Below are 14,498 nucleotides of genomic sequence, written 5' to 3'. Positions count from 1 at the left end.
AAAACTTGAACCATAAGACACTATCACATATGCTAGCATAATATAATTATACAGTATAAGTTTTGCTTTTACTTGAATGTCCAGGATCTCCTGGGTTCCGTAATTGCCTTGCAGTGAAAGGATACTATCCTGGCCAAATCCAAGAGAGCCTCTATAGTTCACTGAAAAAGCAAACAAACAACAACAATTTTAAAAGATTATTAATCAAATGTTATATTACAGACTGCATATTTGATTAACTTAAAGGGGAACTGCACTTCTTAAATGTTGCCTATCGTTCACAATCATTATGAAAGACATGACGATAGTGTTAGTGTCAACTGAGAAAAATTCTGTCTCTTGGACAAATGCAATTAAGGACCCCTGGTCTATAGGCTTCAACGCCAATATTAGGAGAATATGTTCCACCTTAAAGCAGAGCAGAATGCACAGGGAGTCTCACTGCCTGTTTACTTCATTCTGTTCAAGGACAAAACACAGTGAGTACACCCTGTGTTTTTATCTTTGCAAATACACACCCATAGGCCCTGATCTACTAACATCCAATTACCACTCGCTAAACAACGTGTGGAAAATAGGAAATTGCGTGTACTATTAGTGGGCATGTTGCGTGTGACTGCATGTACAATTGAAATGTGGTGCAGACCGCCTTATTGAAATGTGTTTTTTGCGTGTACTACTGCCATTATGTGCCCTCCACAATTATGTTATTGGGCTCCCCAGCCTGTGTGTGATGCAGTTAATAACAGCAACATCTATATTCTTTACCACCTTTTCTGCAATACAGAATAGCAATCTTTAGACATCAAAAACTATTTTTAGCGCGCTGGCGGTACGCTCAGGGAGATTGTGAACCATCACAACAGCATCTGAAATTATCCAAATGCAAGAAAATACACATTGAAAGACGTTTTTCCATATAGGAGATATATCATTGTAATAAAGTTCATTTATAAAAAAATTAACGGCATTAAAAAACAACATGAGACACCAAAACGCAATAATTTGATTTGTTTCAATAGTCTCCTTAATTCATCCATCAGCTATAAAGTTATAAAATGATATTACTGAATTTACTACTGACTTTTTTATTTCTGACAGTTCAAATACTTTGATAAGCAAAAGTATAGGACAGAGGATTCTCTGTGTGATCACCTCTTTTCTCACAGTCGTGTGCCCAATTGCCAGTTTGAACGTACTTTTCAGACATACTAAACAAAAACAAACAATAGCGCCTGCAGAAAAGTGATCAGCATTATTCATTTGATTGATTGATTGAGACTTTTATTAGTAGATTGCACAGTGAAGTACATATTCCGTACAATTGACCACTAAATGGTAACACCCGAATAAGTTTTTCAACTTGCTTAAGTCGGGGTCCATTTATATTGATTCATGATACAGATATATACTATCAGATATATACTGTCATCATAATACAGTCATCACACAAGATAATCATCAGAGTATATACATTGAATTATTTACATTATTTACAATCCGGGGTGTGGGATGTGGAGGGGTTGGGTTAGGTTTGGTTGTTATCATCACTTCAGTCATCAACAATTGTATCATTAGAGAAATGTACATTGAAACAGTGTAGGTCTGACTTGGTAGGATATGTACAGCAAGTAGTGGACATAGAGCAGGGGTCTCAAACTCAATTTACCTGGGGGCCACTGGATGCAGAAACTGGGTGAGACTGGGCCGCAAGAAAAGATTTCTTTAAAAAATCTAACATGCACTTTTTAATGAATTCACCTTCTTTGAATGGCCCTAGCAACATACTTGCCAACCCTATGGGGGGCGGGGTTTGGTGGTAGCGGGGGTGTATAATGTAGCCCGGAAGAGTTAGGGCTTTATGAGATTCTGGGTATTTGTTCTGTTGTATTTATGTTGTGTTACGGTGCGGATGTTCTCCCGAAAAGTGTTTGTCATTCTTGTTTGGTGTGGGTTTACAGTGTGGCGCATATTTGTAACAGGGTTAAAGTTGTTTATACGGCCACCCTCAGTGTGACCTGTATGACTGTTGACCAAGTATGTCTTGCAGTCACTTACGTGTGTGTACAGAAGCCAAATACAACATTTGACTGGGCTGGCACGCTGTTTGTACAGGTTGTAGAGGGCGCTAAAGGCAATGCCATCACAGCACGCCCTTAAAATTGTTGTTTGGGTGAAAATCGGCAGACATTCGATAGAACGGTTGCCCTGAAATTCGGGAGTCTCCCGGAAAAATCGGGAGGGTTGGCAAGTATGACGCTGTCAAGCGCCATTCATATAAAACTCGCGGGCTGCACTAACATTACATTTTCATATTAAGGTGTGGGCCGAAAATAACATCTTGCGGGCCGCAATTGGCCCGCGGGCCGCATGTCTGAGACCCCTGACATAGAGAGAGAGAAAGAGAGGGATCAGAAAGCATGAGAAAAAGTATCTACGTTTGATTATTTACATTTGATTATTAACAATGTGGGGAGGGTGTTAGTTTAGGGTTGAAGTTGCCTTGAGGTGTACTTTTAGTGCGGTTTTGAAGGAGGATGGAGATGCCCTTTCTTTTACACCTGTTGGGAGCGCATTCCACATTGATGTGGCATAGAAAGAGAATGAGTTAAGACCTTTGTTAGTTCGGAATCTGGGTTTAACGTGGTTAGTGGAGCTCCCCCTGGTGTTGTGGTTGTGGCGGTCATTTATGTTAAGGAAGTAGTTTCACATGTACCTCGGTATCAGGGAGGTGTAGCGGATTTTATAGACTAGGCTCAGTGCAAGTTGTTTTACTCTGTCCTCCACCCTGAGCCAGCCCACTTTGAAAAAGTGGGTAGGAGTGAGGTGTAAACTGGGGTGTGTGGGTGCTGAATAGTGGAGGCCCTTAGGGATATTTTCGTTCACTCTTGTCTAAAAGCGCCAAATTTGGCACAGGTGTAGCTTAGGGCATACTTAAATGATTTAGGTAGGGCGCCTGCGCCGGTGACCTTTGGGGTCGCCACAGCGGCCAATCAGATATAATAAAACACTTGTAATAGCTTTTGTCTCTAACATTTGAAACAGATGAGCTACAAATGTAAATTTGGTGTCCATTTCATGTGTTTTGACAATTAGAAATGTGTTGGAATGCTCATTTTTATTTTTGGGCGTGTCTAGACCCCTAATTTGCCAATTTACAAGTGGCGTTTTGCTATTCTGAAGACATTGGACATAACTTGGGCATTGTTATGAGTAAAACCTGGTGCAACATGCATGATTCCTTTCTAATGTTTATATGAAATGTGTGTGTGTGTGTGTGTGTGGGGGGGGGGCTGTTGTTGTGACATTTTGAAGACATTGTTTCGCTTAAAGGGCAACTACTCTGGCTACTTGCGGGGGAGGCCACGGGGAGGCTGTATTCTTCTCTCCCTATTTTTATTTTTTTATTTTTTGGGGGGGTCGGGTTGTTGTTGTTTTGGTTCCCCAATTACTTGACAAAAGCTGCACCAAGTGTGCGCATCCAGGTTAGTGTGCTGGACCCTCATAGGTCCTGGTCCTTGAAGGACAATGTCATTGAATACTCTTAAAGGCCTACTGAAATGAGATTTTCTTATTTAAACGGGGATAGCAGGTCCATTCTATGTGTCATACTTGATCATTTCGCAATATTGCCATATTTTTGCTGAAAGGATTTAGAGAACATCGACAATAAAGTTTGCAACTTTTGGTCGCTGATAAAAAAGCCCTGCCTGTACCGGAAGTAGCGTGACGTCACAGGTTGTGGAGCGCCTCACATCTGCACATTGTTTACAATCATGGCCACCAGCAGTGAGAGCGATTCGGACCGAGAAAGCGACGATTACCCCATTATTTTGAGCGAGGATGAAAGATTTGTGGATGAGGAAAGTGAGAGTGAAGGATTAGAGCGCAGTGGAAGCAATTCAGATAGGGAAGATGCTGTGAGAGGCGGGTGGGACCTGATATTCAGCTGGGAATGACTAAAACAGTAAATAAACACAAGACATATATATACTCTATTAGCCACAACACAACCAGGCTTATATTTAATATGCCACAAATTAATCCCGCATAACAAACACCTCCCCCCTCCCGTCCATATAACCCGCTAATACAAATCAAACACCCGCACAACACACTCAATCCCACAGCCCAAAGTACCGTTCACCTCCCCAAAGTTCATACAACACATATATTTCCCCAAAGTTACATACAAGATATGCACATAGCGGCACGCACGTACGAGCAAGCGATCAAATGTTTGGAAGCCGCAGCTGCGTACTCACGGTACCACGTCTCCGTATCCAACTCAAAGTCCTCCTGGTAAGAGTCTCTGTTGTCCCAGTTCTCCACAGGTTAATGGTAAAGCTTGACTGTCATCCTTCGGGAATGTAAACAATGAAAAACCGGCTACGTGTTTGTGTTGCTGCAGCTGGCCGCTAATACACCGCTTCCCACCTACAGCTTTCTTCTTTGCTATCTCCATTGTTCATTAAACAAATTGCAAAAGATTCACCAACACAGATGTCCAGAACACTGTGGAATTTTGCGATGAAAACAGACGACTTAATAGCTGGCCACAATGGTGTCCCAAAATGTCCGCTACAATCCGTGACGTCACGCGCAAACGTCATCATGCCGAGACGTTTTCAGCAGGATATTTCGCGGGAAATTTAAAATTGCACTTTACTACCTTGGCATGTGTTGCAATGTTAAGATTTCATCATTGATATATAAACTATCAGACTGCGTGGTCAGTAGTAGTGGGTTTCAGTAGGCCTTTAAAGGTTCAGGAACAGATACCGTAAGACAGTTGAAAGGTAAGGTGCCATCAAATTTGTGTCCTAGCTGTAAACAATACTTGTGTAAAACCAAGGCAGCCGTTGTCAACAAAAGTGCCTCATCTTGATCAATCTGGTTGGAATCATGGCCTCTAGCTACACCTTCTGCCACTTTTTGCTTGCTTGCAATGCACGCCTCCCTCCCTTGCTAGTGTTCACTCCAGTCAGGCAGAAAAGAGAGGAGATGTGTCTTGAATCTTGTTGTGTGAGGTTCATTATAACAACAGACATGCCCACGTTCATTCATAAGGGTTCTATAGAGTTGCCTTAAATTTGAAATTGTGAAGGAGCAATCTGAATCCTCAACAAGGTCAACAATTTGCGTTATAGTCAGAGGGTCAAAGGTTTCCCTGGATTCACTGGTAGACACTTCTTCTTCTGATATGCTGGAAGATGTTTTATGTTGTGCAACTTGTGCTGCATATCTCAAGTTCAGATAACATTTGGTATGATAGTACACATCTGCTGCGTGCACATCAGACACTTGAGTAACTAATCTCCCAAGAAGTTGAAAATCTTTACTAGATTCTGCCCAGCTTTTCATTTTGGAATCAACATTATTTGTTAATGCCTTGTGCAGATCTTTCGTATCCTTCCCTTCACATATCACACAATGAATACCACTGGTTTGGGGATGACTTGATCGAAGCTTTTTAGGACTTAATAAGGAGGGGACAGCATGATGCTCATGCTTTCCAGCCCTTTTAACACGAGAACTACTACAGTAGCTTCTGCAGCCTCTGTGGTATTTGGCCTTATTTAATACAAGTGTTGATGCAATACCTGAGCCAATTGATCAATTGTGACATTTATACATGAAGGTATAGCATTCCCAATTTCAATGAAATCTTTGAGATCCTTTTCTAGCGACAAAAGTCTTTCGCTTTTGGGTGTTTGTAAGGGGTCATCAGACTGTAATTGGCAGAGACAACATAAGTCCCAATTGATGCTGCTGCTGCTACTATTACTATCAGATGATGTGGAGGCCATATTGTTTGATAATAGCTACACTGAAAAATGCATTATATGAAAATAAAGTTGATGATTGTCACAGTGTTAGATTAGGCAGTAGAATGACTGTACATAGCTCTTCTGTATGATTTTCACATCAGGAGAAGTCAGGAGACACAACAGTAGGCTGTCGAGGGACCAAACTATTATCACACTGTGTGGATAACAGTGTCGGAGCCTTCTCTGTAAGATACGTTTCTGTTTCTGTTGAAACAGAAACGTATATTTACTAATGTTACAACGAAATATATCTGTAGCTTTACATTCTATCTGTGTTGAAATATATGTGCAATACATTTTGGTAGATAATGGCTATGTTGTTAATATGGAATTTAAAGGCCTACTGAAACCCACTACTACCGACCACGCAGTCTGATAGTTTATATATCAATGATGAAATCTTAACATTGCAACACATGCCAATATGGCCGGGTTAACTTATAAAGTGCAATTTTAAATTTCCCGGGAATTATCCGGCTGAAAACGTCTCGTTATGATGACGTTTGCGCGTGACGTCACGGGTTGAAGCAGACATTTTGGAATAGCACGGTGGCCAGCTTAAGTCGTCTGTTTTCACCACATAATTCCACAGTATTCTGGACATCTGTGTTGGTGAATCTTTTGCAATTTGTTCAATTAACAATGGAGACTGCAAAGAAGAAAGCTGTAGGTGGGATCGGTGTATTAGCGGCTGGCTACACCAACACAACCAGGAGGACTCTGAGTTGGATAGCAGACGCGCTACCGTGAGTACAGCTTTGGCTTCCAATCATTTGATCGCTTGCCCGTACGTGCGTGGAGCTATGTGCGTGTCACATACGTAACTTTGGGAAAATATTTGTTTCTTGCCGACTCTGATGGCGGCCAGGGTGTCCTCGAAAGCTACAACGCCGTCCGCCGCCGCGCCGCTGTCCTCACCTGGCTGGGTTGACTTCCTCCATCTCCGGGCCGCCGACCGCACAGATGATCGTGCTGAAGTCCTTCGTTGCGCCGTCGATCGCTGGAACGCAGGTGAGCACGGGTGTTGATGAGCAGATGAGAGCTGGCGTAGGTGGAGAGCTAATGTTTTTAGCATAGCTCTGTCGAGGTCCCGTAGCTAAGTTAGCTTCAATGGCATCGTTAGCAACAGAATTGCTAGGCTTCGCCAGGCGGCACAGCATTAACCGTGTGGTTACAGGTCCAGGGTTTGGTAGTATTGTTAATCTTCTGTCTATCCTTCCAGTGAGGGGCTTATTTCTTTTGTTTCTATCTGCAGTTAAGTACGATGCTATCACGTTAGCTCCGTAGCTAAAGTGCTTCGCCGATGTATTGTCGTGGAGATAAAATTCACTGTGAATGTCCATTTCGCGTTCTCGACTCTCATTTTCAAGAGAATATAGTATCCGAGGTGGTCTAAAATACAAATTTGTGATCCACAATAGAAAAGGAGAAAGTGTGGAATCCAATGAGCCCTTGTACCTAAGTTACGGTCAGAGCGAAAAAAGATACGTCCTGCACTGCACTCTAGTCCTTCACTCTCACTTCCCTCATCCACACATTTTTCATCCTCGCTCAAATTAATGGGGTAATCGTCGCTTTATCGGTCCGAATCGCTCTCGCTGCTGGTGTAAACAATGGGGAAATGTGAGGAGCCTTTCAACCTGCGACGTCACGCTACTTCCGGTAGGGGCAAGGCTTTTTTATCAGCGACCAAAAGTTGCGAACTTTATCGTCGATGTTCTCTACTAAATCCTTTCAGCAAAAATATGGCAATATCATGAAATTATCAAAGATGACACATAAAATGGATCTGTTATCCCCGTTTAAATAAGAACATTTCATTTCAGTAGGCCTTAAAAGTGCTCTAATAAATAAATGATCATAAATCTACACCGCTACACCTCCCTGATACCGAAGTACATGTCAAACTACTTCCTTAACGTAAATGACCGCCATAACCACAACACCAGGGAGAGCTCCACTAACCACGTTAAACCCAGATTCCGATCTAACAAAGGTCTTAACTCATTCTCCTTCTATGCCACATCAATATGGAATGCGGTCCTAACAGGTGTAAAAGAAAGGGCCTCTCTATCCTCCTCCAAAACCGCACTAAAAGTACACCTCCAGGCAACTTCAACCCTAAACTAACACCCTCCCCGGATTGTTAATAATCAAATGTAAATAATCAAATGTAAATACTTTTTCTTATGCTTTCCGATCTCTCTCTCTCTATGTCCACTACTTGCTGTACATATCCAACCAAGTCAGTCCTACACTGCTTTAATGTCCATTTCTCTGATGATACAATTGTTGATGACTGAAGTGATGATAACAACCAAACCTAACCCAACCCCTCCACATCCCACACCCCGGATTGTAAATAATGTAAATAATTCAATGTATATACTCTGATGATTATTTTGTGTGATGACTGTATTATGATGATAGTATATATCTGTATCATGAATCAATTTAAGTGGACCCCGACTTAAACAAGTTGAAAAATGTATTCGGGTGTTACCATTTAGTGGTCAATTGTACGGAATATGTACTTCACTGTGCAATCTACTAATAATAGTCTCAATCAATCAATCAATCAATCAATCTGATCATTCCAGTATGTTTCTGATGCACAAAAAACCTAAAATAGTTTGCCAAAAGTATCAAAAGTTAAGGTACACCTAATTTTTACATAGCCGCCATCTTGGAAATATGCTAATTAGGTGTCCAGACACACCCAATCATAAAGATGATTTCTCCATCATATTTCTAATTGTCAAAAAACATGAAATAGACACCATGTTTGAAATTGTAGCTCATCTGGTTCAAATGTAGAGGCAAAAGCGTGTTCAGGTGGTGGCCATATTGGATCAGCCGCTGTGGCGGCCCCAAAGGCACCGGCACGGGGGCCCTAGCAATATCATTTAAGTATGCCCTGAGCTACACCTGTGCCAAATTTGGCGCTTTTAGACAAAACTGAATGAACACACCCTAAAATCTCCCTAAGGGCCCCCACTAGAATAATTATATGTGCATTTCCTCCCAGTATTGTGGCCTTTTGATGATCAGCATATATTCTTCATATGCATGAAGACAGACACACTGGATTGTGCTCCTTGTTTTGAGACGCAATTCTCTGCGCACAAGTTTAGTAGATCAGCTTTGCATGTGATATCAAGTTTGCATATTTTAATAAAGGCAAACCTTGCGTAAAACAGGCACATAGTATTTTAATTGGTTTCGATGATGAGAAGAGATGCCAGGAACGGGACGAAGGTAGTGTGGACACACGCTTAGCTTAACTTTCGGATTTGGTGGAAAACGCCCCAACAACTCCACCAGGTAGGGGCAGCAAGGTGGACAAAGCATTCTATGAACGTTTAGATCAAGCCAAATACTGTGTGCCTTGGTGTGCGACCCATGTTTCGGTGTACAATTGCTTCATTAATGTATTCATTTTGTGTGCAGCTGAAAGCTCTATGGGGCTGCCGTTTTGATGACATCGCTTCCATTCTAAAGAGTCACATCCTCTTTACATATTTGTATTGACTAACGAATATGGAAGAAACAAGTCCACAATTGTGAGTACATACACAGTACAGTGTCTTTAAAGTGGGCATTTTTTTACATAAAATAGGGACTTTTGTCTAGGTTAAAACCTATTATTCATGTTTATATTGTTTTTTATGGGGAAATCTGTTTCACTATACCAATGTTTCAGTCGGCGAACCATGCTCTAACACCAATTAAGTTCGTAAATCGAGGTTGCACTGGACAATACATATTGTGGTATTTGTTATAACAAGTCACAAATAAAAACTTAATTCCCGTATGCTACAATATATTACCCAGTAATAAAGCAAAACCCATCATAGACAGCACGGCGTGGGGCAGAATCCAGCCAGCTTCGGTCACTAGGTGAGGACCACCTATGGCAATAAATAATGCAAAATATAAACATTTTGTGAGTGAAAACAGAAGGATGAGTGCTACAATGTCACATATACAGTATAGGTACTGTATATGGGTATGAATATATAAAAAAATGTGTAGACACTGTTAAATTCGGGAATGGGATAATAAGTAGAGTACTACATGGCTACACACATTCCCTAACAAGTAAAAAAAAGTATGCAGTGCACACCACCCATAAAAGTGAATCTGAATAATCATACAGTAAATACATTCTATCTCAATACATTTTTTAAATCTTTTTAAGGCAAATTAACAAAACATCTGATGATATGTGCCTTGAACACTACATTGATTGTGATTGCATGTCTTTTGGCATCATAACCTAAACAACAAACCATGAGGATACACGACAAGAGGCATCTTCACTCCGTCCTTCACCTCTTTTGGTTTAACCAGCAGTGCTTCAAAGTCAAGGCCAGCTGGAAAACAGAAAATATATATTTTTAATTCATTCATTGACATTGCAATTTTTTTTTCACTGCTGATGTATAAAATCTGTAAATCTGGCATTAACTTTAAGAACTGTAAAAAGGTAAATAAATGGTCTGTATATATATATATATATATATATATATATATATATATATATATATATATATATATATATATATATATATATATATATATATACATATATATATACATATATATACATATATATATATATATATATATATATATATATATATGTATATATATAATATATATATATATATATATATATATATATATATATATATATATATATATATATATATATATATATATATATATATATATATATATATATATATATATATATATATATATATATATATATATATAGCCCTTTACTATACCTGGAATGATACTCAAAGCGCTTTACACATTCACCCATTCACACACTAACGGCGGAAGCTGCCATGTAAAACGCTAACCACGACCCATCAGGAGCAAGCTTGAAGTGTCTTTCCCAAGGACATAACGGCCGTGACTAGAATGGTCAAAGCTGGAATCGAACCTGGAACCCTCAAGTTGCTGACATGGTCGCTCTACCATCTGCGCCACTGTACATTCATATAGGGGAAAGAAATCCGAATTTTACTCATACGATAGTCACTATTGTCTTGCTCTGAAGGATGGGTGAATGTCAAAATCTGCCAATCAATTTCTGACAGCAGCTGAGCTTCTTCCATAGAAACCCAGACCACTTTGTCTGGAGAATTCCTGGCTGGAAGGAAGCCCACCCTCTGAAAATATGAGAAACATTCCCTGATCATGTTGTTTTCATTAATAAAATACTAAGTCAAGGATGCTTGAAAAGTGACTACACAGTATGCAACAGATCTCACCAGACATGGAGGGCAGTTTGGAGAGGACCAGCTTGCCACTATCAGATCTCGCTCTACGGTGAGCACATACCAAGCACCCGAGTCCAAACCTTTACAGAACCAAGGAAAATCACTTTATTAGTGCATTTGTGTCTATGGATATCTTTGTCAACGCATTATTGGTAACAACCATCATTCTCGTCTAATCATATTCACACACAGTACAGGGATTATTTTTGAAATGCAGCTAAAAGAATACAGTCAATTTAACAGTGACACAATTTAGGAGTGTTTTGAGATGAGCTCAGTCTCTCAGCTAATTTCTGTGCTTTATGGTGCAAACAAAAATTTGAGTTACGAGCATCCTCGTCATTAGTTGGCATAGGGAATGTCACAGTGAACCCTGAAAGAGCCGAACAAAACATCTGGTCTTACTCACTAGCATTAGTTTATACCTAGAGATGGACATAACTTAGTTTTTCCAAACATGGGAAGGAAGAAAGTGAGTGTGAAGGACAGTGCTCTGAAAAAGAAGTGGATGATTGAACTCAAGAAAAAAAAATCATAAACAACACGACCGAATGTGTTGCCAACTTGACGAAGCAGTTTGAAAGTATCACTGCAAGTCTGTAACATTTTGAAATGGAATGGAATGAGTCAATATTGTCAGCCATCTATAAAAATATACAAACACTGCCTTTGGTGTGTTTGATGGAGAATCCGCTGAAGGAGATACCATATAAGTACACTCTCCATGGTAAAACACCAATTAAATTGATAATACGTGTGCCTCACAATACGAAGGTCGTGGGTTCGATCCTGTGTGGAGTTTGCATGTTCTCCCCGTGAGCGTGGGTTCTCTCCGGGTACTCCGGCTTCCTCCCACCTCCAAAGACATGCACCTGGGGATAAGTTGATTGGAGACACTACAATTGGCCCTGGTGTGTGAATGTGAGTGTGAATGTTGTCTGTCTATCTGTGTTGGCCCTGCGATGAGGTGGCGACTCGTCCAGGGTGTACCCCGCCTTCCGCCCGAATGCAGCTGAGATAGGCTCCAGCACCCCCCGCGACCCCGTAAGGGACAAGCGGTAGAAAATGGATTGATGGATAATTAATTGTGTTTTGAGTTAAGAGCTCTGTCACAGAACCAATTAAGCTTGTAAGTTGAGGTATGACTGTACCATTTATGTTATAGCAAATGTTTGCGGTACCAAATATTGTATTGGCACATATGGTCTAACAACTCCAACAGTGCTCATTTCTGTGTTTGTTTATTTTCTTTAGTTTGGGCAAAATTATATTATTTGTAAAACTGAGGATAGGCCAGCTTTCTGGCCCTGATTATTATCAAATGATTTTCTTCAGTGATTTGTTTGTGGTGGGGGTAACCAAAAATAACAGTTTAAGCAATATCGTACTATTGTAGAGTAATGACTCACTTGAAGTTAAGGAGGTGACACTCCCTGTGTCTGTATTCACCATCAACAGATTCTTTAAGAAGGACACAAAACAATTACCCAGAGGGTATATGTCACATGAACAAGCAAAATGTATGACTTAAACACAATTAAACACAACAGGGTAAAGTACATGACAATTCCAACTCATCATCAGTTGATTTGATGCTCACTACACTGCACCACCATCAATAATATATACTTTATATTTCCAATTATAGGTGCTTATTGTTGAAATACATAACTAAATACATACTGTACCTATTATCGCCAGTTGTACAGATGATAATTTACAGAAATGTAGTTATCAGTCATGCTATCCGGATGTCAGCCAATCAGCTTCTTTCAGCTGATATCTTGTGTGGAGAGGGGCGTGGTTCACGCGTTCCCTGCGGGCGGGGTGTGTGCAGGGGCCGGCCATTAAGCAGCAGACAGGTGAGTGGATATCTCAGCTGGAACGAGTTATCTAATCACCTGTTCCTTTATTAGCAGCGTCGGAGACCATGAGGAGTTTTGGGCTGGAGAGCAAGAGAGCGACGCCACGAGAAAGACGGCTGAAAAGCAGAAAGAGACTTTTGAAAACAAAATAAAAACAATTGTAAACGCTGCATCGGAGGGTTGTGCCAGTTCCTGTGGTCCCAGAAGAACCCGAGCATAGAGACCTTTTCACAGTGGCGCCCAACAAAATAGCGGACCACGAAGAGGATGTCGGCACCAACTCCTCTGGAGGCGCTGGGCCAAGTTCTGACCCAGGTGTCAACGGCGAGCCGGCAGCAGACCCAAGTGCTGCAAGTGCTGATGGACAGAGCAGAGGCAGCGGGAGGGATGTCCTCCATGAAGCGCATGGTGGAGGGGGAGGACCCGCAGACATTCCTGGATGTCTTCGAGGCCACACCGATGTCGTGCAAGTGGCCAGAGGAGGAATGGGGCGCGAAGCTGCTGCCGCTCCTGGTAGGGGAGGCGCAGGGGGCGGCGCTGAGTCTCCCAGCGACCGCCCGCATGCAGTACGCCAACTTACGCCACGCCATCCTGGACCGGGTCGGCAGAAGCCCAGAAGACCAGCGCCGAAAGTTTCGTGCCATGAAGTTGGGGCCAGAGGACCGGCCCTTTGTGTTGGCATATCGGCTGAGGGACGCGGCAACCCGGTGGCTCCAGCCCAACGGGCTGGACCCAAAGATGTTGGAATCCATCGTCCTGGAGCAGTTCATTGATGCCATCCCGGCCAGGACGTCCGCATGGGTGCGGTACCACAATCCACAAGACGTAAAGACAGCGGTGAAACTGGCGGAGGAGCACCTGGCGGTTTAGCGGGAGGCAACCGCAAAGACAGCCGAAAAGCCCACCTTAGCACCCTGCCAACGACTCGCGCCGCAGGAGGTGACATTTCTGTAGCAGCGACCACGCACGGCCGAGCCACCCGGAGCCAACAAGCAGGTCCCCCACGCGGGCATCGAACAAAAAAACACACCCATATACACACAACAAGGGGCGGGGGGCACGAGGCTATAATATCTCCTCTGCTTGTGCATTTCAGGATACAGGCGCTGCGGAGAGGGGGCTTCCCTCGCAGATGGCGCCTCGAACACCAGGGCCGGTGTGCTGGGGGTGCGGACAACCCGGACACGTGCGCCGGGAGTGCTCCATGTTAGAGGTGGAGCAGGTGATGCGGGTTGTCGGGCCTCCAGCACCCGCCCCGATCTGGGGGAGACGTACTGTGTCCCGGTTAGAGTACAAGGGGGTACATACCGGGCGATGGTGAATTCAGGCTGCAAACAGTCCATGATCCACCAAAACCGGGTTCGACCCGGGCCGTTGAGGCAGGCAACACGGGTGAAAATTAGGTGTATTCATGGGGATGTGCACGAGTACCCTATTGTGCCAGTGATAATTTTATATAAGGATCAAAAGCATAGTGTCAAGGTTGCCGTAAGCGCGCACCTTAC

General features: G+C 42.3%; 1 protein-coding gene across 1 annotated transcript in view; it reads right to left on the bottom strand.

Annotated features, from left to right (window-relative positions):
* LOC133654381 (acylamino-acid-releasing enzyme-like) overlaps window positions 1-14,498 on the bottom strand; it is a 41,891-nt gene that overhangs the window by 16,554 nt on the left and 10,839 nt on the right. The window contains exons 13-18 of the mRNA XM_062054699.1: window positions 12,538-12,589; window positions 11,120-11,208; window positions 10,879-11,017; window positions 10,124-10,207; window positions 9,662-9,742; window positions 73-161 (exon numbers count right to left, since the gene is read on the bottom strand). Of these exons, the coding sequence (XP_061910683.1) occupies window positions 73-161; window positions 9,662-9,742; window positions 10,124-10,207; window positions 10,879-11,017; window positions 11,120-11,208; window positions 12,538-12,589 (534 nt within the window). The remainder of the gene's footprint in view (window positions 1-72; window positions 162-9,661; window positions 9,743-10,123; window positions 10,208-10,878; window positions 11,018-11,119; window positions 11,209-12,537; window positions 12,590-14,498) is intronic.

The sequence above is a fragment of the Entelurus aequoreus genome, linkage group LG07 (genome assembly GCF_033978785.1).
Source record: "Entelurus aequoreus isolate RoL-2023_Sb linkage group LG07, RoL_Eaeq_v1.1, whole genome shotgun sequence".
Taxonomy (NCBI): domain Eukaryota; kingdom Metazoa; phylum Chordata; class Actinopteri; order Syngnathiformes; family Syngnathidae; genus Entelurus; species Entelurus aequoreus.
This window is presented reverse-complemented; position numbering and strand designations above follow the sequence as displayed.